Source organism: Chrysoperla carnea, chromosome 1 (genome assembly GCF_905475395.1).
Source record: "Chrysoperla carnea chromosome 1, inChrCarn1.1, whole genome shotgun sequence".
NCBI classification, from domain to species: Eukaryota; Metazoa; Arthropoda; class Insecta; order Neuroptera; family Chrysopidae; genus Chrysoperla; species Chrysoperla carnea.
The window spans coordinates 57,828,504-57,852,417 of NC_058337.1; the positions used below are offsets into that span (position 1 = coordinate 57,828,504).

General features: G+C 28.3%; 3 protein-coding genes across 4 annotated transcripts; 1 reads left to right on the forward strand and 2 right to left on the reverse strand.

Moving 5' to 3' along the window:
• Window positions 1-1,603: 1,603 nt before the first annotated feature.
• On the reverse strand, window positions 1,604-7,634 carry LOC123305162 (STAGA complex 65 subunit gamma-like). The gene is made up of 8 exons (XM_044886793.1): window positions 7,212-7,634; window positions 7,059-7,143; window positions 6,872-6,996; window positions 5,588-5,697; window positions 5,078-5,199; window positions 2,813-2,934; window positions 2,621-2,749; window positions 1,604-1,805 (listed from the first exon to the last, which is right to left on the reverse strand). Exons 1-8 carry the CDS (start codon window positions 7,388-7,390, stop codon window positions 1,736-1,738), a joined length of 942 nt encoding a protein of 313 aa, XP_044742728.1. The 5' UTR covers window positions 7,391-7,634; the 3' UTR covers window positions 1,604-1,735.
• Window positions 7,635-9,248: 1,614 nt separating this feature from the next.
• LOC123305164 lies at window positions 9,249-13,019 on the reverse strand. Of its 2 annotated transcripts, XR_006536830.1 has the most exons (4): window positions 12,728-13,019; window positions 12,447-12,657; window positions 10,444-11,977; window positions 9,249-10,365 (listed from the first exon to the last, which is right to left on the reverse strand). XR_006536830.1 is itself a non-coding variant. In XM_044886794.1 (3 exons), the coding sequence occupies exons 1-3, from the start codon at window positions 12,956-12,958 to the stop codon at window positions 11,871-11,873; spliced, it is 549 nt and encodes a 182-aa protein (XP_044742729.1). In that variant the 5' UTR covers window positions 12,959-13,019; the 3' UTR covers window positions 9,249-11,870. The 2 variants fall into 2 exon arrangements, 1 of the variants encoding a protein (XP_044742729.1); XM_044886794.1 differs by having other exon boundaries at window positions 9,249-11,977.
• Window positions 13,020-14,414: 1,395 nt separating this feature from the next.
• Window positions 14,415-23,645, forward strand: LOC123301693 (solute carrier family 25 member 40-like). Its single transcript, XM_044884551.1, has 7 exons — window positions 14,415-14,970; window positions 15,583-15,764; window positions 16,651-16,945; window positions 18,824-19,017; window positions 20,379-20,460; window positions 23,295-23,460; window positions 23,568-23,645. The coding sequence occupies exons 1-7, from the start codon at window positions 14,778-14,780 to the stop codon at window positions 23,608-23,610; spliced, it is 1,155 nt and encodes a 384-aa protein (XP_044740486.1). The 5' UTR covers window positions 14,415-14,777; the 3' UTR covers window positions 23,611-23,645.
• The last annotated feature ends 269 nt before the right edge of the window (window positions 23,646-23,914 follow it).

A 23,914-nucleotide genomic window follows, 5' to 3' on the forward strand; every position in this document is an offset into this window, starting at 1 on the left:
ATATTTTTATTTGTAGTGTAAAGCTTAATTAGCAACATCCCGTCGCAAAAAATCGATATGTTTAATAATATTATTTTTCCATATTTTAAGCGTTTTTTCACTTGGCCGTCATTTTATAAAAAAAAAAAAAAAATAAATAAATAAAAAAAAAACTTTGTATAAAATCTTATCGTAATCATTAGAAAACTTTTATTTTCTAGTTTTGTAATCTATTGCTCAAAATTTTTTACCGTCCCCTGTCGTTTTGTACTGAGGTGAAATGGTATAATAAAAATAGTAAATGTAAAAGCCAACCAAAATTTTAAAAATTATTTTTCGTTAAAAGAACGTTCGAAAGTTTGTTTATTTTTCTTGAAAATGAGCTTTACAAAATTCTACTCGAGTCGCATTACTAGTCTTTAATGTATATTATTTATTATATTTGCGTATTCATTGTTGTGAATTTGCCACCAGAAGAGAATAGCTTAAAGCTTATCAAAACGGAAACATGTATTTGGCGGACCAAATCAAAAGTAAACAAACACAGGAGAAAAAACCATCGTATTTAGTAACTATAGTAATTAGGCTTTGTACTAAAGGCTACATTGCTTTTTCTTTTTGTTACAACGTTTTTCTAAATCGCTTTTGTTCGGGTCAATTATTGTAATTAAATTTAGACTAACTTCCCGATGAGCTAGAGGCTTGAAATTTTGAGCATAGATAAGATATGGATGGCAATGCATGAAAAAAAATAATAAAAAGAAAATTATCAAAACTTTTATAATCAAAAGTTTAAAAATCAATCTCTCAATCCTCAAATGAAGTTGAATACATTATCCAATAATTGTTGTCAGTTACTTAACAAGAGATGTTAATTAAAATTTTAATACAAAGTCTTTAACATGAAATTAACCTGTGACCTTTTAGCATAAAAGTATCTTAAATAAATAGAAGTAGATTGAGCTAATTAATTGTAGGTTCTAGATTCTTGGTACTTAATAAATTCTAGAATCTATACCATATAAGAAAGGATTGAATAATATAAACGATGGAATAAACTCCAAATGCAAAATAAAAGGAAAAGAAATTTTATTTAAAAAAAAATCAACTATACAACTTACCCTTGTATTATTATTGTTTAAAAAAATCACTTTTCCACAAATTTAAACATTACACATTTTAAAATTAACTAGATTTTTTATTTTAAAGATTCAAGAACATACTTTAGATGTGTCGTATCCTGAACTATTATTATTATTATTTAATTAGAAGGTTTGGATTTACATTGATGTCGAAAGAGAATTTTACGGAATATAATCAATAATACCATTCTCTCATTCAAACCCCACTATGATTTTTAAGCTTCTTGGTCATTTTAATGCCAAATTTTTAGATTTAAAAGTGTAAAATTGGAATAAATTTGGACAACATACAAAATTTTTTTGGGTCCGATATTTGTTAGAATTTCATTTCTAAACAATTGTTTTTTAAATTAAGTATCACAATGGGTTTATATATATATTTTTTAAAATAATATACACTTGAAGAGACATTTCTTTTTTTAAGAAGGGACGTTTGTCTTTTCCAGTGAAAAACTTTAAAATCAATATTTTTACTCAAAGCATAAGAACTGAAATTTATACTTTAATTTAAATGTGTCAGGACAACCAACTAGAATTCTCATTACGTCATAGACGAATATCTTACTTAAGACAATCTCAAAAAGAACACTAATTACATATTAATTATTTTTATTCTAAGAATTGAATATTTGTTCTAAATCTTGTAATGTTGCTGGGTTCACTAAAGCATCTTGTAATGAAAATCTGAAAAATAAGGTAATGAAATTTTAGTTTCAAATTGAATTTAAAGCTACATCCACATTTATACATAATAATCCTCGAAACTACTTCTAAAAAAAATTTAAGATTACCTCACCGTTGGGGCTTTGTATTATGCGTTCTTTCTGTCCAGTAGGACAACTTTTTACTCTACGTTAGTGCTCTTTTACGGTAACCGGAAAGTTTTTAACTGCGCGATTTTTAAATTTTTTTTATGGCTTTTAACTTCAGAGCAACCTTGCCAGCTATAATTTTAATATGATTTAGTTTTATAATTAAAGAATAATATTTTTAATTATAAAACTAAATCATAATTAAGGCACTCGCTCTTAGTCGTACTTTCCTACTATCTGATTTCAATAAAGAAAGAAATATCCGAAATTCAATCGTCTTAAAATAAACTCTTCAAAACATTGCCAGCTCTCGTGCCAATATATCATCAATCTACATTCAAACAATGTTAATTGATGACGGTATATATTTTGGTAAAATGATATCAAGAAGTCAATACGGTAGTCATGAGCAAACTTAAATCTTTTAAGAGAAATGGTCCATGGTATTATTGTAAATTATTATGGTTACTTAATTCCATTTACTTATTCAACGTCGTCTAAAACTTAGTTTAAGGTCCCCAATAGGAACTTTTTTCGAGAATCGCCTTTCGCAGAATTTCTCACATCCATTCCAATTAAATTGGAATTAAGTTTTTATAATGTTCTAGTGAAGTATGTCTTAATCATCTAAATACTCAGTTTTAATATCATGTTAATTATCATTAAGATAAAAATTAAAATACTTACTCAACATTCTGTTCAAGATAATCTAACATTTGTAATTCAGGCTGTAGGAGTAATTCACTATGATCTTCTTCACCGCCACTAAGATGGAATTCTGGTACATCTTCTTTCTCTAGTTCTTCATATTCTTTTCTGTGAAAAATTAAAAAACGTGTTTCAATTTTTTTCAATAATTTCGAAATGTATCAATCTTACAATAAATTCTGGCATCTATTATAGACTCGTTTCTGGTAATTAATAACTCGCGTTGTATAAAATTCATGTAAACCAAGTATGGACCCAATTCCCATTTCTGTAAATACTCTTTCAATATCATCCTAAAAATAAAAAATTTTTAATGAAAATTATTTTCATAATGCTTAATTATAAACGTTTGAATGTTACAATCTCCTAGAGTAAACAATTGTAAAAAGCAAAAACTCATACACTATAAATAATATTCAATTAAAAGAGCTAAAACTATGCATTGGAAGGAACCGGATAAATTGGTTGATCATTTTTACAAGTATTGCCCCAAGCCCCAACAAATGTATCTTTATTAGTAATAAATTTAATTTGTAGAAATTTTATTAATTATGATATGAACCAAATAAGTTTTAATTAACTCATCAATTCGATAGTTTATTTTGTTTATTATACAACTCAATCGTTTAAATTTAATCCATTAAAAGGTAGTTCCTCCGCGACAGTCCAGTCAAAAAGTTTTGGACTAATACTATCATTCAGCGCATTAACTGTGCTATGACTGTATCATATATTTTTTTCACAATACTGTACTTCCTCTACTACTATATCCCCTATACGTATACACACACACTATAAAATATACCTCTGTATGGAAATGTGGCAACGTCGCATTATTATACCATGTATATATGAAATATACATAGTATATTAAGTTTCGTCCGAAGTTTGTAACGCTTAAAAATATTGATACTACGAACAAAATTTTGGTATAGGTGTTCATAGAATCACCTAATTAATCCATTTCCGGTTGTCCGTCCGTCCGTCTGTGGACACGATAACTCAAAAACGAAAAAAGATATCGATCTGAAATTTTTACAGCGTACTCAGGACGTAAAAAGTGAGGTTAAGTTCGTAAATGAGCATCATAGGTCAACTGGGTCTCGGGTCCGTAGGACCCATCTTGTAAACCGTTAGAGATAGAACAAAAGTTTAAATGTAAAAAATGTTGCTTATAAAAAAATAAAAAACTTTTGTTTGAAACATTTTTTTGTAAACATCACTGTTTACCCACGAGGGCGTTAATTAGGTGCAAATTATATAGTATGTATTAATATAGGAATGTCAAAGTGAATATCTTTTGTTATTTACGTGACGTCAAAAAATCAAACGACTGCGCATCAACACTTGCGCATTATATGAGAATATCAGTTAAATATGTCAGATATGTACGTATGTGAAATGTGGCAGAGTTATCAACACTGCCTATACATGGTATTTCAACAATTAACTCAGTCAATTGTTTGTTTTCACTTGTTCTTATTATTATTTATCCTATACCTATACATGTACATTATCCTATCCTATACCTATACATGTATAAACTATAGAGTATCCGTTGCCACGTCGTTTCCATACCACTAGTCTTTATATCCCTCCACAAAAAATCATCGCTAAAACGAGTTATTTATTTAAGTTTTTTATCGAAACTATATGGTAAATAATTTTTATTTTTTTTTAATATTTTCTAAATATAGTATTCTACATTATATTAGATTTTCATAGAGATGGTGAACGTCATTCATTGATAAATAAATATAAATTTGTAATTTTTCCACGCTTCTCCCATGTACACGTACAAATTGCGTCACTTTTAATTGCTAATATCTCATGTATGACATGGTAAATCATCTTCTAATTTTAACAGCATCTGTATTATGAATTAAATATTTTATATTCTGAGTTTTGAGAAATTCTTGAAATATCACTTTCGTGGAGGTACTACCTTAACAGATTTTTTAAAAATTGGTGTTGAATTTCCTTAAAAACATATATTTTCTCGACACTAGAAGATTGCCATACCCTCTGGGGCTGTACTTAAATTACGTTAAAAAATTTAGGGGGAAGGGAGTCAAATCATGATGTAACTATTTGTTATGGTACGGTGGAGGGGGTCTTTATCGCTTGTATGTAATATCGACATAAATAAAAAAATTTTGATGATTTAAAAAATATTATAATATTTTGAAAGTAGCGTGTTACGACCGTTTTTGGTATTAAGAAATTACTCACAAATTGGTTAAATGGTTAAAGATTTTTAACCATAATACTCTAAAATTCAAAGAAAAAAATTACGTACAAAACATGCTGAGTTCAATATTTTGTTACAATCTGTTACATAAAGGGGGTAGGTGTTGAAAAGTCGTTCTAAATGCGTTACGTAATTTAAGTGCAGCCCAACACTGAAACATGATCTATAAAAAAAATCATCTTTACCGGAAAACCTTCACTTATTCCTAATCTTGTATTATCCACAGCGTGACGTAAATTAGTACACATTTTTTTCAAAAATTCATCCAGCACATCGCTTAATATTGCTAATATACTTTCACTTGTGTCTAGAAAATTAAAAAAATTTGATTTTAGTGGAAGATATATTTCTCCACATTATTTTTGGCTGTTTAAAGTAGTTTCACTTTATAATTTTACTAAAAAAAATAAAAATTTGTATATTTTTATTTTTATTGCTTGTTAAGTCAAAAACAATTTAAATGATTGTCAAGAAATTTCACACATTGCTTATTATATTCCAAATTAATTATGTATATAATTTATAAGAAAATTCAATAAAAAGCTATTTTATGTTTTAATTAATTAAAAAAAATAAAAATTAATTTTATTTATTCTAACAGCCCGTGATAATAATAAAATCATTGGTTTATAGTGATTTTTTTTAAACAGCGAAGTTAATATCTTTTTTAACTCAACAAATAAAAAGACACTTACTTTCAAATCCAACGTGTGCGAATAATGTACCTACACATTGTTTCAATAGATGTTCCCTTACTTGATCGCTAAGTTTCGGCGTATCCACACCATTCCCCAGAGTAAATTCACTACATTAAATGAAAAATACCTCGTATTAATAAAATATCGGTTAGAGAATGTCAAAAAAAATATGACCATGTTCAATTTTTATTGTTAAATAATTCATTTAATAAATCCAACCATATCTTGAGAGCTACCCCAAAAAGTGGTGAAAACTGGTACTTATTGAAATGCAGTTATTCTCTTTCGATTCAGAATAACGAAATGCATCAAGAAGATTATTAAATCGTTAAAAATATTTATGCCAATATTTAGCCAAAAAATTTATATTATTTTGATGATTAACATCGCCTGAGTACCAAAATTTTCGCTGTAAATTATCTGTAAATTAAATTTCGGCTTTGCCCCAATTTTCTAGATCAATTTTTATATTATAAAAATACGTATTTCGACTACCAAGTAGTCATCTTCAGTATGAATTACTTAATCGTAATTACTCTAAATGTGTATGTTACTCGTTGCTAATTTGATGGCGGTCTGCACCACCGCCACGGTACGATGATGACGACTTGGTAGCCGAAATACGTATTTATATAATACAAAATATTTTAAAGTACTCATTCATTATCTTTAATAATATTTATACATTTTAAAAGTGCCCGGACACTTTGCATAAACTCTGCGCAAGGAAAAAAATGAACCATAAATATAAGGCACTACTAAAGATGTGGCGTAACAACATGCGATGGATCTCTTTTAATGCGTGACGTAATTTAAGAATGGCTTCTTTCGGTTAAAGTCCGTTCCGATTATCCCAAAGTTAGATGTTTTCAACAACACAAAAGCCGTCAATCGATCGTGATTGAATTTCTGAAAGTATCTCCAAAAACTGGGCATTTTATATGTATTGGATTAATAAAAGAATATTAAACAAGTGAAAACAAACAATTAAATGAGTTAATTGTTGAAATACCATGTGTAGACAGTGTTGATTACGGAATAGTTTTTTTTTTTTTTACGTCATGTACAGTAGATAGTCACACAGAACTGATATTCCCATATAACACATACTATATGATTTGCACCTGATTTGCGCCCTCAAGGATTAACAGTGATGTTTACGAAAAAATGTTTCAAACAAAAAATGTTTATTTTCTTATAAGGAACACTTTTTAAATTTAAACTTTTGTTCTATCTCTAACGGTTTACATGATTTAATACTTTTGGTATATAACAACAAACCTTGACGCTTTTGGTAAATAACCGAATTGATTTCTAGTTTCTTTACATTTGGTTGGAATCTTTGGCATTTCTGGAATTGGAGGTGGTGAACTTTCTCCGCTATGTCTCCCACGATATCCATTATTCTGAAATGTATGCATTAACAAATTGAAATTATGAAAAAATTTGATTTTTCAAAAATCGTTACTTTTTTATTTATTAGATCAGTCAGTTGATTTTCATAATGATGAAGTGAAATTGTGTGTAATACTCGAGTTTCCATTGGAGGCAATCTACAAAAAATGAATTTTTTCGTTTATTTTATTTAGACAATTTAATTTAATTAAATTTAATACGTAACTGTATGAGATGTGTAACATTTTTATTATGCCTAAGATTAGGATGTAATACAGCATCTAAATATTGTTTTAAATTATTCGGATTTTTTGCATAATCAATCAAATCTTCAAAATTATGAGTACATGATTCTTCAGGGTCTTTTATCTCACCCCATAATTTTCGTTTGGTAGTTTCTGCCATAAGGAAATTTGTTCACGACCAGTTTCTTTGGATATATAATATGTATGTAAACAATTTAAACCTCTGATGGAAACTTAGGTTATCTTGATGGAATAAAACTAAAAAGTCTATCACCAAAGTTATGCTTGGTATTATTCACGGAAATCACGACTGTTGTAATTATTCAATTGTTCAACTTTGCTATTTTATTTGTTTTTGTGTAGGCATTTATTTTAAGGTTTTGTCTATGGTATATTTTTCAAATTTCGCCTGTCATGAGTATTTGAAGTAAGTATTCACAGAGAGCATTAGGGTACAAATTGTAATTCTAAAGCCAACCACACACCATAATCTTGATAAATTGTGATAAACAGACCTTTTCATTTTAAAAAGTGATTACCTTTTGTTTCGTACGGTATACCAAAAACTAATGTGATAAAATGAATAACAAATATTTTGTATCTTTGTCCAACTTATTACTGCCTGTCCAAAACAATAAAGAATCGTAATTGAAATGAAAAGGTCTATTGACTACCAGCATGAACACGGGCATGACTATTGAGCGAACTTTCATTTTTTGGGACTTATTAACTCTCCGTTAAGATTTCAAATTATTGAATTAGTACCGGAGCTATATTAGGAGGAACGGTCATCAGTTTGTGGCGGATTTTAGATATAGGTACACTAAATTATGCGCTGCTTGCAACTCAGCCCAGACTTTTGAAGAGGGATCCCAGGGCTTTTCTCCAAAACTATAAGAGATAGAAGGTTACCGTTTATTAGGTAAGTTCAAGTCAATAATTGAGTCTAATGTTTTTAAACGAATTTATCTCCTTTTATCCCTTAATAATACCAGATCGAGTTGGTATGATGATAGGACACATAGACCAATAAGTTCAAGCTACATTCTAAATTCCAACTTTCTATATTGAAATCTGCGTATTACGTAAAGCTTCAATTTGAGGAAAGGTTAAATTTGTTTTCCCAGACTTGATTACAATAAGTTCTATTTATCATTTTTTGCAAAAAAAAGGAAGTCATATCAATAGTAAATAATCATAATGGGCTTATTCGGCTTAATGCACATTATAATAGCATGGCTATGCAATCTGTTAATTTAGGGAGTTTTTATAAAGGGACATTTTAATAAGCCGAACCAACCAAGCCCAGTTTTATACAGTTACTCATCGCCCTTCTCTTTAAATGTGAATTTACTTTTGTATTCTTTTGAAAAAATCGAGATAATCTCCAAAAATAAAAAAACGAATTCATTTAACGATTGTGTGAGGTGGTTTTGAAATATTTCCTAAAATTCACTGTTTCTGTAGAAGGGGGGGTATACAAAAATTGGAGCAATAGGGTTTCTGGTAACATCCGAAATGTGGTACACACATTTTGCAAAATCAAATACCTCAGGCTCCTGGTAAATGAAAGAAGGAGCCTTAATAATTTATTATTTGTTGTTGTTTTCTGAGAATAATATAATGATAAAAATGTGAGATAATTTTGATAATTAAATAAAGATAACAACTTAAACCAATTTAAACATTTTATAGTAATTTTCAATTTTTTCCATAACCATAAATTAGGCCTCAGATCGAAAATTGGTAAATAACTTTTTCCTTCGTCTTTATGAGCTATTTCTGGAAGTCAAACGTTCTGCAGTCAATTATAGAACAACCTGTATATACAAGTCCTTTAACTGCTTGTTAAAATATATGAATCTTAAAGTCTCAATGAAACTGTTTTAGTTACATTATTAAACACTAGATACCGTCTCATAACATGGAAGAAATGGCGGTATTAGAAGAAAATTTTAAATAAATAAACAAGTTTTAATTTTGTATAAATTCAATTTATTTTCATTAAATCAGCATCAGCAACTTGTATATTGCACATTAAATTATTGAAAATCAACAGCCACTAATAGAAACTTTGTATCGATTGAAACACTTAAGCCTTTCTTGATTTTCAGTATATGAAAGCGTCCAATTTATAATTTCAATGTTTTTTTATTTATTTTGATTTATGTCTGATGTATGTGTTAAACGAAAGTCATTATCAACACAATACATAGATAAAAATTTTACATGGTGTTCAGTAAAGAAAATATAATGCAACGCGTGCATACACTTTAAGTTTTTAATATTGATAGTCAAGAAGTAAGTCCCTTTTGGCTTTAGTTCAGCAAAAAAATTGAATAATATATTTGGTCCCAAGTTTATAATTTTGTATACTCCAATAATCATAAAATAATGAAATTATATGCATTGCATGCATGATTATATTGACACAAAATTTCTAATTACTGGTCTAATTGCTCTAATAATAAAGTTCGATTTAATCCTACTAAAAATGAATAGAAATAAATAGTAAATTTAATTTCACACATTCATTTCGATTGGAATCCTCTTAAATTATGAATCGGGATGAATAAAAAAATAATTTTTATTTCGTATTCATTCCGATTCATTTTCAATGGAATTGAATCGGACTTTTCAACTAAGGTATTGACTTCTGATTCTTACAAACATTTTTCCCGAGTAGCTAATATATTCTAAAACAAATTAATTAGTAAAATTTATGCAAATTTTGGTCTCATTATCTTCTTGAATTTCAGATTAAAAACAAACATTTTTTCATACCTTTGATAACATACATAATAAAAAAATTAATTGTTTTTTTCAAAAGTATGAGAACAATTGTGAGTCACAAAAGAAATAACGTAACGTAATAAATGATGCAAACTAATGCTGGAGATGATGCATAATCATGGTTCAATTGTATAACGTCGTCACCTTCCCAATTTTCGTGCTCTAAGCATTCAAACTTTCCTTCAATTTTATTTTTTGATTCAACGGTTTTCAACGTTTTATTATCGTTAAAAATACGTTGTATTTAATCCGACGTAATTAAATCTAAGAATCTTCCGTGTCTGTACAATTTCCATATTTTGGCGACTTAATAACGCAGTAAGTTGAAAGCAATTTGTGTAACTATAATATCCAAAAATTTTAACAGAAAATTTTGTTTAATGTTTTAATTAATTGACTAATATTTAAAAAAGAACATACTTCTAAATTGTCTTGACTAATTCTTCCAGTTAATAAATTTTTGAATCAAAATACTGGCATAGCGCTTCTGTGATTTCTGTAGTTTAAAATCATTTCTCGGGATATCACCGTTTCGCCAACGTAACTCTCATCCCATCAGCACAAAAAAATAATAAAAAATATTTAATCAATCAATTAAAAAGCTTACCCTTATTTTTTGGTTATTGTACAAGCGATTACGAATATTTTTGAAAACATGGCATGTGCCCGAGAAACCGAAAACTTTCCGTGTATCATCAAGTGGATGAATAAACTAAGTTTTTCAATTGAGTCATTAACGCCCAATAAAGAAAATATTTTTTGTTTCTTGATGCTCCGTCTGCAACCAAACCGTGTATTTTGGCACCTTACCATGTACACTGTTTTCGGAGGCGAAAACTTCAAATGTTTGTACAAAATTTTTCGCTTAAGACTGGTACATCATGACAAGATCAGTTTTGGCTAAATTTTTTATTTGACTCGACTGTGAACCATCTTTTCCAAAATCAGTTAAACCGACATAAGTCAAATTTTGTGCACATGTTATAATCGATTTTCATAAATTTATTTCATCTAACGTAATTATTCCATTCCACTGAAATAGCTGTTAGCTATTAAAATGCCTCTGTAATATTTGTACAAAATTAGGATTGAAGCCACATTTTATGAGAGAATATGATGGCAATACATTGATCATCCAACGGTGATCGAATATGCATTAACATATACATCAGATCACTTGAATATCGTCCACCTTTTAATTTTTTTGGCGCAGCGGAAATTATTTCTTTCAATGAAATTTTCTGAAAAACTACAATTCCTAATTCTGCACATTTGCCTTCAAATGGCAATGAGTTTTTTTAGTCATAATTTCTGTTTTATTTTTCCGGTTTTCTTATTAATTTTTTTCAGGTTAATGGGCCTTCTATGTTGTGTCGTAGAAGTGTTGATTTTTTATTTCTCGTTTCCTTTTGTACTAGAATTCGTCGTAATTTTTCACAGATATAACAACGTTTTGTCGTTGCAACTAAGGTACATTTATTGCTATGCCACTGCCCAAAACAATCAAGAAATGTATCATTTAAATTTAAAAAAACGAAATTTACTTCATTGAATCCGTTACATAATGATTTATTTTCAAAAACGGATAAAATATCTTTTATATCATGAATGTTAATTAATGAAGAACGCATATTTAAAAGTTTCAAATCCACAAGACGACCGTGAATAAAATACTTCATTTTTTTTTTTGCATCCAATTTTACATGCCGATAGGAGACAGGATATTCCATTTCAGAAGTATTCATCATTTTCGAATAAGTAAACAAAAAATACCCATCATTTTTCGAGGGTAAATTAACAACAGCCCAATTATTAGGTATTAAAGTGGGATTACTACTTATATTATTTTAAAATGTTATGCAATTAGTAGCAGAATTTTTATCGGTATTCGTATCCAAATTTTTGTCATCTACTTTAGAATTTTCTTCACCATATTCAATTGATCCAGGATCATCTAAATTTTATAGAAATATGTAAATGAATGTAACTGGGTTCTAAATGACCGAAATCGAACAATACAATGATAAAGAAGAAAAATTTTATTTGATTTTGTATTGAAGTAGATTGGAATGTATTGGAAATTTATTTCGAACTAATACAGTTTTTGAATACGTTCCACCTTTAAATGGTAAGTAATTCTTTATTAAATATTGAAACGGATTCCAAAAAGACTAGGTATCTACATGGATAAAAATTGAGCTGGATTCAAATTTTAAAATATTTTTTGAAACTGATTGGCGAATTAAAAGGAATAGAATCGTGTAGAAAAAATGAGTGAGAATCTGGAAATCGAATCCGAGCCAATCTTAATTTCATGTAATTGAAATGTCACTGTAATGTCCGAAGGCGGTAATTCTTCTGGGGCACTCTAAATAATTACGCTATCAGTATAATCAAGCAAAGTTGTTTTATATTATACGTACTTTTTTCTACAATATGTGAGATATTTTGATTTTTGCCCTCAAATAATAAGTCCGCATCAATCCAAATATCCATAGGATTCTCTAGCACTTCTTTATTCATTGATTCTTCATCAATATTTTGATTTTTAGACACATCTTCAGGTTCCTCTTGATCATTTTCGAACAAGCACGGAACCGCTGTCTCTCGTAATTCCGGTCGTCTGAGAATACCCTTAATTAAACCAACCATACAAATATAATACATTAAATTAATTAGAATAAATTACGAAGAAAATACATACCACTCCAATTATTTCACCAGTGTTATTTCTGAAATCTCTTTGCCTGATGATATCTTCAGCCTTAAAATGTTTTTCACAAACAAATTTGTAATTATCTAAAACTGAAATGTCTGGTATTGCTGCTTCCCATTTTTTTTTCATCTCGTCATTTTTTGGCACTTTAAATAACGATCTTTTTATTTTTAAACCCTTTATTCTCATTTTACAATTTTTTACAACACAATTTTTCATTTTAATATGATTATTAAATTAAACTGTAGTTTATAATTATACGATCCAACCACTACTATATTTTATCTACTACTGCTACTACTGCTAGTAGTCTAGTACTGCTACTATTCTAAGATAATATAAAAGAAGGTATTCCAATCCTGCAATGCATGGTGGGAAATGTATCCAGCGGTTGACACATGAAGGTTATAGAACTATATGCTTATAGCCTATATGCTTCATGGGTTGACAATTCTGATTAACTTCAACCTGTCAACTAAAATACTTTCATGCTATAATTCCCATAACTCCAATAATAATAAAAAAAATTTTATTATATTTTATAGATATCTAAAGTATTCTTTATACTGAGAACAAGTAAATTAGTAATATCATTTAAAACAAGTGAAAACAAACAATTGACTGAGTTAATTGTTAAAATACCACGTATAGACTGTAGCTGTGTTGATAACACTGTCACATTACACATACATACACATCCATAACTCGTAAACTTAAACTACCTCCTTTTAAGCCTTGGCATATTGTTTTGTAAAAACTTTTATAACTCTCCCAATTTTCATTTTTAAAACATGCAAAAAAACAGAATTTTTCTATATTTTAGGCGTTTTTTCACCTGGCCGCCATTTTATAAAAAAAGGTATTCAAAATCTTATCATGCTCATTAGAAAACTTGTACTTTCTAGTTTTAGAATCTATTGCTTCCCACTACTATATTTTATCTATGTCTTTTGCTCAAAAATTTGTTATCATCGCTTGGCGTTTCGTACAGAGGGTGGAAATGGTAAGAAATGTAATAACCAACACTTTAAAATTTTGTGCTTTGCGTTGCGTATTTTGTACTGCGAATCAGGCTGTCTTTGGTTTTCAATTTGTTGTCTTTTGTTTTTAATCACTTAACATCGCTTTCTCTCTATTATCCTATACTTGTAATTAATTTGGTTTGTTTTGATTGTTAAAATATTGTATCTTACATATTATAATTATATGTGTATGTGTGTGTTATATGATATATTATGATACTTATATTAGAAAGATAAAAGTTTTTAGTGAAATTTTCAATAGTTTAGGAACTATGCCCGTATAAACAATTAATTTGTTTATAACAAATTTCCCCCCAATCTGAGTGATGAGCAAGTTGGAAATTCGTATTCACCGGGTCAAAATACGTCGAAATACACTCCTTGTACAAGGGACGGGGACCTGTTAATGCATACGAAACCCACTCAGCGCCTACACTAAATGAGATAATATATTTTTCAAAAGCTCTTCAATGAAAAAAAATAGTGTTTTGTTTTCTTATCACAAACTGCATGTTTTTGCATTAGGCAATATTTTTGAATTTTTTACATTTCATTTTTATAAAATTAAAAAAATATATATATATTCAGACATTTAAAATTGATACATTAAATGATAATAAAATTGATTTGCACATATAAATTATCACTTATTTAAATTTTATAACATTTAAATGTTAAGATTATCGAAGGTTAATAAAAGGAAAACTAAGCTGCATTGAATAATTTTAAGGTTATGTTCAAATTATGTAATGATAAACATCGGATGACACACGATGATTAGCGACATGTGGTTGGAAAATATTATAATTTCAAATCGAAAAATATACATACGTCTAGAGTAATTTTTATTTTTTATATCAAAATACGCACAAATATCAATTATGAGATAGGGACTATTTTATATTTGAAACTTGTGTAGTCATAGCCACTAAGAATTCTAGAAAAAAAAATTATAATTATGTTTTGATATGTTTGTGGAATAGTATTTTTGTGGCATTACTTTTTTATTATAAACCATGGCAGAAAATGCGGGGGCAGCAACTATACAAACAGAAATTGAGGTGGCAGGAACCTGTACGGAACAGGGACCGCATACTGTACCTACATCAGATGATATCCCTATTGATTTCGATGATCCTAAATATCGTGCAACTCCAATGCAACAAGTTTTATCTTCATGTACAGGAGCTCTTTTAACATCATTTCTTGGTAAGTTTTTTGTTTTTATGATTTCTTGGGTTGCTTAAAATTGTAGGTATATCTCCAATATTCTGACTGATGTTATCTCTTATTCGTAAAGTATTCAATAACTAGAAACAATTTTGCGGCTGCGGCAAGGTTTGATTGTAGGTACCAATTATTATGCAGACCTCAGTGAAATCAAATAAAAAGGCAAAATTCAATTGTTCGATATTACGCCTAGTTTACAAAATAATATCTAAAATTTATTTTGTAAGGTAATTCAAGGTCAAATGTAGCGATTTATATAACGCTGTATCGGTAAGTATCTATATAGCTCTATGGTAAAGGACTTGTCCTATAAGTCCTCAGTTATCCTTAATTGATTACTGCCTTTTAAAAAAAAAGTTTTCCGAACGAAAATATTTAAAACCTGAATCTTCTTCGTAAAGCGATTATGTTTTGTATCGAATTCGATTGATTGGTTTAAGTTAAAATTGTAGTTTGCGATATAATGAGTTTATAATAACTACGAATATGCTCTGTAAGTTCTTACAAGTCAAATTTCCACAAACATAAACTCTATGGAATTATAATGTCACTGTTTTTCATATTTTAATGCTTTTTTGTAATGTTTTTTAGTGACACCACTTGATGTAATAAAAATTCGTTTACAAGCTCAACAAAAAAGTTTAATTTCAAATCGTTGTTATCTATACTGCAATGGTCTTATGGATCATTTGTGTCCGTGTGATCAAGTTAATGGCATAGTTGATCCAAGGAATCGAAGTTTCGTGAAACCTGTTCACTTTAATGGAACTATTGTAAGTAAACTTTATGGTTGGGTAAGGTCCCAGCCCCATCTCCATTGAGATTAATCAAATATAACGTGGCAACTAACATGACTTTCACTTGGTTTCCATCACATATTTTCCACATCAATGTCGCACAGTAGAGCAAACGCGGAAACTATTATATAATAGTTAATTTTTGTTGCTTTAGTTTTTATTATTAGTTGGAGATTAAAAATTTTATTATTAGAAATCGAATAATTGCTAATGAATATTTAAAAAAATATTTGAAATAAATAGAAGTGACTTTTCGGATATTTTTAATTCAAATATTAACTGTTTACCATTTTGAACCAGTATGCATATTTAACATTTAAAACGTTTTTCGCACAATTAAAAAGTATCATTTTAAATTTTTTTTAAAAAATCGATAAATTGCTTTGTCTGATACTTATCCCATAAGATCAAAAAAACTGTTTTGAGACAAAAGCGTTTTTATTTTATCGGATTATAGTGCACCTCAATAAAAGTCAAAAAGCGGTACCATAAGTTCATAAGCGAGATAATATTAATTTTTTTATTTCTTACATTAAACGGATATTTTGTTTTAAACTCTACTTAAGTCAAAATTGTTCACAATAAAAGATGTCAAATTTATCATGTTGTATAAGTTGATAGTTTTGGGTTGCATTCTCTTGTATATAATTTATTATGATACACATTCTTGCATCTGAGATTATCTTTATTAGAGTATTAGATTAGATTTCGACTTACTTACGCCTTTAAAGACCTTTTAGACTGCGAACAGTATAATGGCATACAAGTTTCGAGATACGACGTATAATATTGTCTATTGACCTTGGACTACTCTGAAGCAAAATTTGAAATTTAAAGTACAAATTTTTTAATTATTTTATAGGATGCATTTTATAAAATTACCAAATATGAAGGTGTTTCTGCACTTTGGAGCGGACTATCACCAACTTTAGTTCTAGCGGTACCGACAACAATCCTATACTTTGTATCATATGAACAAATTCGATTATCGTTAAAAGATTGGTATAATAAAAGGAATGTAACAAATGGAGAACGAATTCAACCGGCATGGATACCGATTGTTGCTGGTGGTAGTGCTCGAATATTTTCGGCAACAATTGTTAGTCCTTTAGAATTAATACGTACAAAAATGCAATCTGCTAAATTAAAATACGCAGGTAAAGTAAAATAATTATTGTAAACAATACCGTCTGCCAAAAATGTTACGCGTTATTCAACTCATGAGTAACTAGACGTTCAAATTCAAATTAGAAAATCGTAAAATACTTAATAAAAATTAAATCTAGGATAATTCAGTCCGAGTTCTTTTTAAATTTTGGATATAAAATTATTTTGTCACAGTAATTTGTATTTTAATTTGTAATCAATGGAGAAAAGTTTAAAGAATAAAATTTTCCTTATTAAAATTTTCCTTATAACATTCTTTGAATTGTTTTTTCGTAAACTTAATAGATTTTAGCATAGGTACAAGGATTTTTTAAACAGGTTAGTTATTATTTCTCTTGTGCTAAAATCTAAAACTGAACTTTTTTCTATGAAATAAAGCGTTATTTTTGGTAGATCATCTTTTACATGTTAAAGGTATATCAAATAATTTAGGCATATTTTTACGCATATACCATGAACTTTTAATTAAAACAAATCTTCTGATAGGATATTTTATAATGTGCTTGATTTTTTAAAAATATACCTCTGATATACGATTCAATTGTTTGAAATCATTCACAAAGAGGTCAAGGGTAATAATAGCAAATTATTCTTTTGTGTGCTAATAAATAAATTTCTTTTTTTATTATGTTTTTGTAAGTGCTTTATATGAAAAGTGAAATAAAAATGATAGATTTGGTGTCCGGGTTCGAATTTTACTATACAAAGAAAAAAAAGCCGATATCTTGAATTTCATTTTTATACCATGTTTATATGAAATATATCAAGGTATACTATGTTTAGTCCCAAGTTTGTAACGCTTAAAAATATTGATGTTACGAACAAAATTTTGGTACAGGTGTTCATAAAATCACCTAATTGGTGCATTTCCATTTGTCCGTCCGTCCGTAAACACGATAACTCAAAAACGAAAAGTTATATCACGCTGAATTATATCGTGCTCAAGACATAAAAAGTAAGTTTGTAAATGAACAACATAGGTCAATTGGATCTTGAATTCCTAGGATCGTTCATAGAATCTTGTAAACCGTGATAGAACAAAATTTTAGATGTAAGAGATAGAACAAAAGTTTAGATGTAAAAAATGTTCCTTATAAAAATAATAAACAACGTTTGTTTGAAACATATTTTCGTAAACATCACTGTTTATCGGTGAGGGCTATACATGGTATTCCAACAATTAACTCAGTCAATTATTTGTTTTCACTTGTTTTTAATTTCTGTTTGCCTACATGTCACAAATTTTTTAATTTCATCATTTTGAAAATTTAAAATTTTTAAAAATTTAGCTAGCGAGTTATAGATAAATTAAAAACTCTAAAACTTAAATCAATGGAATAGTTCTAAAGTTTCGTATAATACAGAATCTGTACATTCTTGCGATTCTTAAGTGAAAAAAAATTCTATTTTCTTTGTCGATATTTCCAAAATAATTTATTTTACAATTTCCGAAAATTTTAACTATTCGTGTTTAATTTCATCTTATATTTTAGCAAAATCGTCGTTTTTGGATCTTTATTAACTCCAAATTAATAACACTCACTTTTTGATTGCTGTAAAATATTTGTATATCCAATATGCAATGCAACCGGTACTCATAGCATTCATTATAAGTGGGAAAACACCCAGCTTATTTAAAATGTTTTGCATTCTATACTGATCATTTCTATATCTATTATGTATAATTTATTTTAAACATAATTTACGTGACCTTCGATTTTTGAAACTTTAAGACAAATATGTCCCAAACACAAAATTGGCGCTATACTGAATTTCAATTATGATCAATGTGACCTCAAGCTCCAAGTTGTGTAACAAACATATGGCATCCACATTAAAATTGTTCTAATTACCTTATTATGTTTTAGATGTTGCTGAAGCTTTACAATTATTAATAAAAACAGATGGTGCTATTGGTTTATGGAAAGGCTTAGGTCCAACTTTATTAAGAGATGTTCCATTTTCGGCGGTTTATTGGACAGTATACGAATTTCTTAAAAATGATGGATGTATAGAAAGATCTTTTTTTAGTAGTTTTATGTACGGTGCTATAGCAGGATCTGTAAGTACTTATGGAACCTTTAATTACTTGCATTAATAATTTAAATTCTTTAGTTCGAAATTATAGTGAATGTCATGGTTGAGTTTTCGAGAACCTAATTTTTGCGTATTGGTTGATCGATATAAATTGCGTTTGAGTGCATTAGACAAGCGATTGAATGTGCTTTGTAGAAATTATTCACTCCATCCGAATAATAATAATTGGGCATGCAAATGTATAAAAAATTAAAATTCATTGGTTCGTCACATAACAGATCAGTTGTTTATTTTGTTCCCAAATTATGAAACGTAAATCATAATTATTAAGATTGTACGGTCAATGCTGTCATATGCATTAACTATGTATAAACTAAAATATTACAATCATGTTCCTAAAAATTGATCAAAGGGTTTATTTAAAATTCTTAAGCTAGTGCAAAATAAAGATAAAAAAGCTTGTATTTTTAATGAATATTAACAAGAGACATAATCAGTGTTAATATTTTATACACTAAAGTATATTCAGTTATTACAAAAAAGTTTACTAACAAATGTTGTTGATTTTTAAAAGTTTCAAACAAGTTTATGTAAAAGTTATGAATCTGTTTTTCTTGTTCAGTAGCGACTGCGGATGTCAGCGTGTAAATTCCTAATGAGATTCTTAAATATCTTATGTGAGATGCCTAATTTTTTACTTAAAACCTAAGCGGAGATCAATTTCAAGAATTTTAATACGCCGTAAAAACGTTTTAACCAGCTGAGCTATCGACCATCTCATAGCTTTTTGCACTTCTTCTAGATAATAATGCATTATTTTAAATTGAAATATTTTCTAAGTTAATTTACATATTTTAAAATAATTTTTATGAACTAATGTCAATCTATCCATTGTAAGTAATTGATTTCTCTTATTCTCTACCTTTTTTGAATGGTGGTTAGCGTTTACTTCTGAAAATAATTTAACATTATTTATTTCAATGTTACATTGGTTATAAATTCAACAGTATTTTGGTATATACATATTTTTCCATGTAAATCAATGGCAAACCCAAGTCCAAGGGAGAGCAGTTGCTCGATCTACTCTCTCCTCTATATACTTATGATGTGAGATATGAAGAAATATATACCTACGCAAGGAATGTCCAGGTGTGTCCAGTTTGATTCTCGCTGAGGTATATATTACTTCACTTCTAACAATGATGTTAGTGGAATATATTATTTTATACCGAACTGACAAAACGCTAGCCACATCCATTAGTAAAGTAGTAAATGTATTGGTTGGAGTATTGGTGAATTGGTTGGAGTGATATTATTATAGAAAAATAATTAAGGTTATTAATTTATTGATAAAAAGAAAAAATGTAATTATAAATCTTTTTTTAGGTCGCTGCTACAATTACCGTACCTTTTGACGTAGTGAAAACGCATCAACAAATTGAATTAGGTGAAAAAGAAATTTATACAGGTAAGTAAAAATTTATGAGATATACTAAAAGATATAAGCGTATCCCATATTAAGGTTTCGTTTACATTCGATAAATAGTTATCTGCGAGGCACCACCCTTTTTGTTAAATTATACAAACTTGAAACTTCTTGATTGGCTTCTTTTTGGCTAATCTACAAATATGTGAGTGGCTTCCTTATGTATACAAAAATTGTTCTACTGGCTTAAGGCGCATATATTACCGAAGCATTAAATTTGACTCGAGCTTTCAGGTGGAATGAAAAGCTCATGCTCCTTATTAAATGCCAACATTTTTGAAAACAAAATATTTTAAGCAAAAATTGAATGCAAAAATCGATGTTTTTACGTACTTTTTCTATGAGTTTTTGATAAAAATAAAAACTTGAAATACAAGAAATGGTCTTTATTGGATTTTAATGCTAAGAAAGACTCTATCTAGCGATAGAAAAAAGAACTATTGTCAGAAACGCCATAGTTACCAAACCTAACGGAAATCTTTTTTTACAATCTTGAAACTATACGCATATGTCATAAGCATATGTATTAACACAAATTTTGTTAAAGAATTATATAAAACATTAAAATAATTGTTTTTATTTAAAAAAAAAAAGGCATTTGAAAACACACACAACTATGAAATTAAAAGTAAAAAAGTATACAAATTTAAAAGTTCAAAATGTAAATAAAAAACAAAAAATTATAAAATAAGGTCAAAAATTTGTATAAAAAAAAATTTATATAACAACACAAACTACTTATATAAAAAAGTAGGAAAATTATCGTAATTATAAAAGAACTGAAAAATTGTACGTTTTTTGAAAAAAGTATATCATATACAATTTAAAATACTACAAATAACCTTGAAAATTAAAAAAGTTTCAAGTCATTTGCACGAAAATTCATTGAGCTAAAATGAAAAGAAAGTTTCTCGCACCTTTTTATTATGTTTTATTCAGCACAAAAACTGACGAATTTACCACGGAAACAAAAATTAATGCTTGCCACTTTCCAATTTTACTTTATTTAGGTACTGATAATATGCTCAAAAAGTTTAAGTCGTTTCGAGCCTCGTTTCGGATATATATTTTAAGTATTGGGATTTAAATGCAAAAAAAAAAAACAAACAAACAAAAAATGTCCTATAATAAATTTTCAAAAAAAAGTTTGCAGGGAAAAATATTCTGCAAAAAGGAGCTAAATTTTTCCCTTAAACTTTTTTTGTAACTTTTATTATTTTTCGAGGTTTTTAACAATAAAGACAATTTTTTTGTTTTTTTCCAAATTTTTTTTTGCATTTAAATTGCATTATATTTCTAAAACTATATATCCGAAAAGGCTTGAACCTTTTGAGCTTATTTTCAGTACCTAGTTAAAGGAAACTGGCAAGCGACAAGCATTAATTTTAGTTCCCGTTGTAAATTCATCAGTTTTTGTACTGAATAAAACATAGTAAATAGGTACGATAAACTTTCTTTTCATTATAGCTCCGCTAATTTTTGTGCAAACTTTTTTCATTTTCAAGGTTTTTTATAGTACTTTAAAATTTGTATGATATTCTTTTTTTCAAAAAACGTGCAATTTTCCAGTTTTTTAACGTTAAATACTCCGAATTCCAATCGCCAATAACTCGGAAAGTTTTGATTTTTTGAAATAAACTTGAATCACATTTTTTTCTTAGATTTCACCGCTTTATCTATTATTGTGGTCATTTTTAACATATATTTTGCCTCACTCTATAAGAGGTAGCTACCACCACGGGCAAAATCGGACTTAAAGCAACGGACTAAAATCGATCCGAATATTCCGATATCTCAGAAGCTCTGCATCCAATCATTAAATTAACATGTTTTTTTATACTTTTTGGATCAAAATTACCCCATGATTCCAAACATACTGCTTGTGAGAAGAAAAATTAATATTCACTGTAAATATATATTGTGACGACATTGTAATTGCGTTTCTATCGAATGTATGTACATCCGATAGATACGACTTTGCTTTGTAGACAAACATTACCTTAGCAACGCCGGTTGTTTGTACTCCATATAATTGCGTAATAAATTCTCAAACATAGTTCTTTTGGTTTTATTTCGCATTTTAGAGATTGTTAGATTTCAGCATTTTCAGATGTAAGAGCAACCTCTTACAATATAAACCATATGAAGTTAAAAAAAACTATAGTTACATGACAAACATGCAAACGTGGATCTACATTTGTCAATAAAATTATTAACATGGGTTTTCCATATACAAAATTCGCATCCCCTGTTTACTTCCTTAGGTGTAGAATTTTTTTAAATCCTTTTTTATGGATGCCTACGCCATACAAAGAACACACTCTCCAAGTTTTAGGTCTCTAAGATCAGTGGTTTAGGCTGTGCAATGATCCGTCAGTCAATCATTCAGGACAAAGCATTTTATATATATAGATTATAACAAAATGAAATTATTAATTTAAAATAAAATTACTCAAATATACTTTAGATTAATTATTCTTGCATTTATATATGAATTTGTGGCAAACAAAAATTAATACAAGTTCTCTATTCGTAAAAAGTAGGTTTAAAATTCGTGAATAAAATATCTGGTTCGATTTACATAATAATACTGTTGCTACCTGCCAGTTTATTATGCCGTCATCCAAACATATGCTTATGGTCTAGCCTTGGATCTCGAATTAGCAATGTCAAACAAAGAAATAATATAAATTTTTAACGATTCTAATAATCTATATTTGCCTTTAGCGTGAAAAAATAACTACAAAGTTCACTATTATTCTTTCTCCGTGTATTCAAAATTTTCCACCCTTAATTGTACATTTTTTTCTGTGTAGATCGGAAACAACCAGCTGCAAGTATGTCAAATATTTTCCGAAAAATATATAGAAATTATGGAGTACGTGGTTTATTTGCTGGTTTAACTCCAAGAGTAATAAAAGTTGCACCAGCTTGTGCTATAATGATTGCAACATTTGAACATGGGAAAAAATTTTTCCACAGGTATAAATATGGTGAAAGAGATGATACGTAATTTTAAAATTTTAATTAATATATATTTAGTTTAAAATTAATTTAATTGCTTTAAATTCGATTTATTTTTAATATAGAAATGCAAATGAAACAGAACCCGATATTAAAAAAAAAGGGTGAAAAAACTCTTTGTAATTATGTTACCTGAAAATTATTATTACAGTATACATAAAGAATGAATGTTCATCACTTGTGTTGTAGTTCTTAAAATACAATGTTATATTATTTTTAGCTAAAAATAAAAATGTTACTGTTCTCTATAGCTTTTTTTCAAACATTCAACCTATGTACGTGTTTGTGTATTTTCTTTATAAAAGACTTTCCATCAAGAGTATCCGAACTTTAAATAAGTTGTGTATGAGATATCGTGAATTTTTTTTATTTGAAAGAGTATTACTTGTATAATATCTAATTATTGCTTTTT

Excerpts from the sequence above, each read along its gene's own strand:
- LOC123305164 (XM_044886794.1), bottom strand. The coding sequence starts at position 12,958 with ATGAAAAATTGTGTTGTAAAAAATTGTAAAATGAGAATAAAGGGTTTA. Across the intron at positions 12,658-12,727 it reads CTGGTGAAATAATTGGAGTG|GGTATTCTCAGACGACCGGA; the intron begins GTATGTATTTTC and ends GGTTTAATTAAG. Across the intron at positions 11,978-12,446 it reads CTCACATATTGTAGAAAAAA|ATGATCCTGGATCAATTGAA; the intron begins GTACGTATAATA and ends TATAAAATTTAG.
- LOC123305162 (XM_044886793.1), bottom strand. The coding sequence starts at position 7,390 with ATGGCAGAAACTACCAAACGAAAATTATGGGGTGAGATAAAAGACCCT. Across the intron at positions 5,200-5,587 it reads CGCACACGTTGGATTTGAAA|ACACAAGTGAAAGTATATTA; the intron begins GTAAGTGTCTTT and ends TTAATTTTCTAG. Across the intron at positions 1,806-2,620 it reads TATCTTGAACAGAATGTTGA|ATTTTCATTACAAGATGCTT; the intron begins GTAAGTATTTTA and ends CTTATTTTTCAG.
- LOC123301693 (XM_044884551.1), top strand. The coding sequence starts at position 14,778 with ATGGCAGAAAATGCGGGGGCAGCAACTATACAAACAGAAATTGAGGTG. Across the intron at positions 19,018-20,378 it reads ACGGTGCTATAGCAGGATCT|GTCGCTGCTACAATTACCGT; the intron begins GTAAGTACTTAT and ends ATCTTTTTTTAG. Across the intron at positions 20,461-23,294 it reads TGAAAAAGAAATTTATACAG|ATCGGAAACAACCAGCTGCA; the intron begins GTAAGTAAAAAT and ends TTTTCTGTGTAG.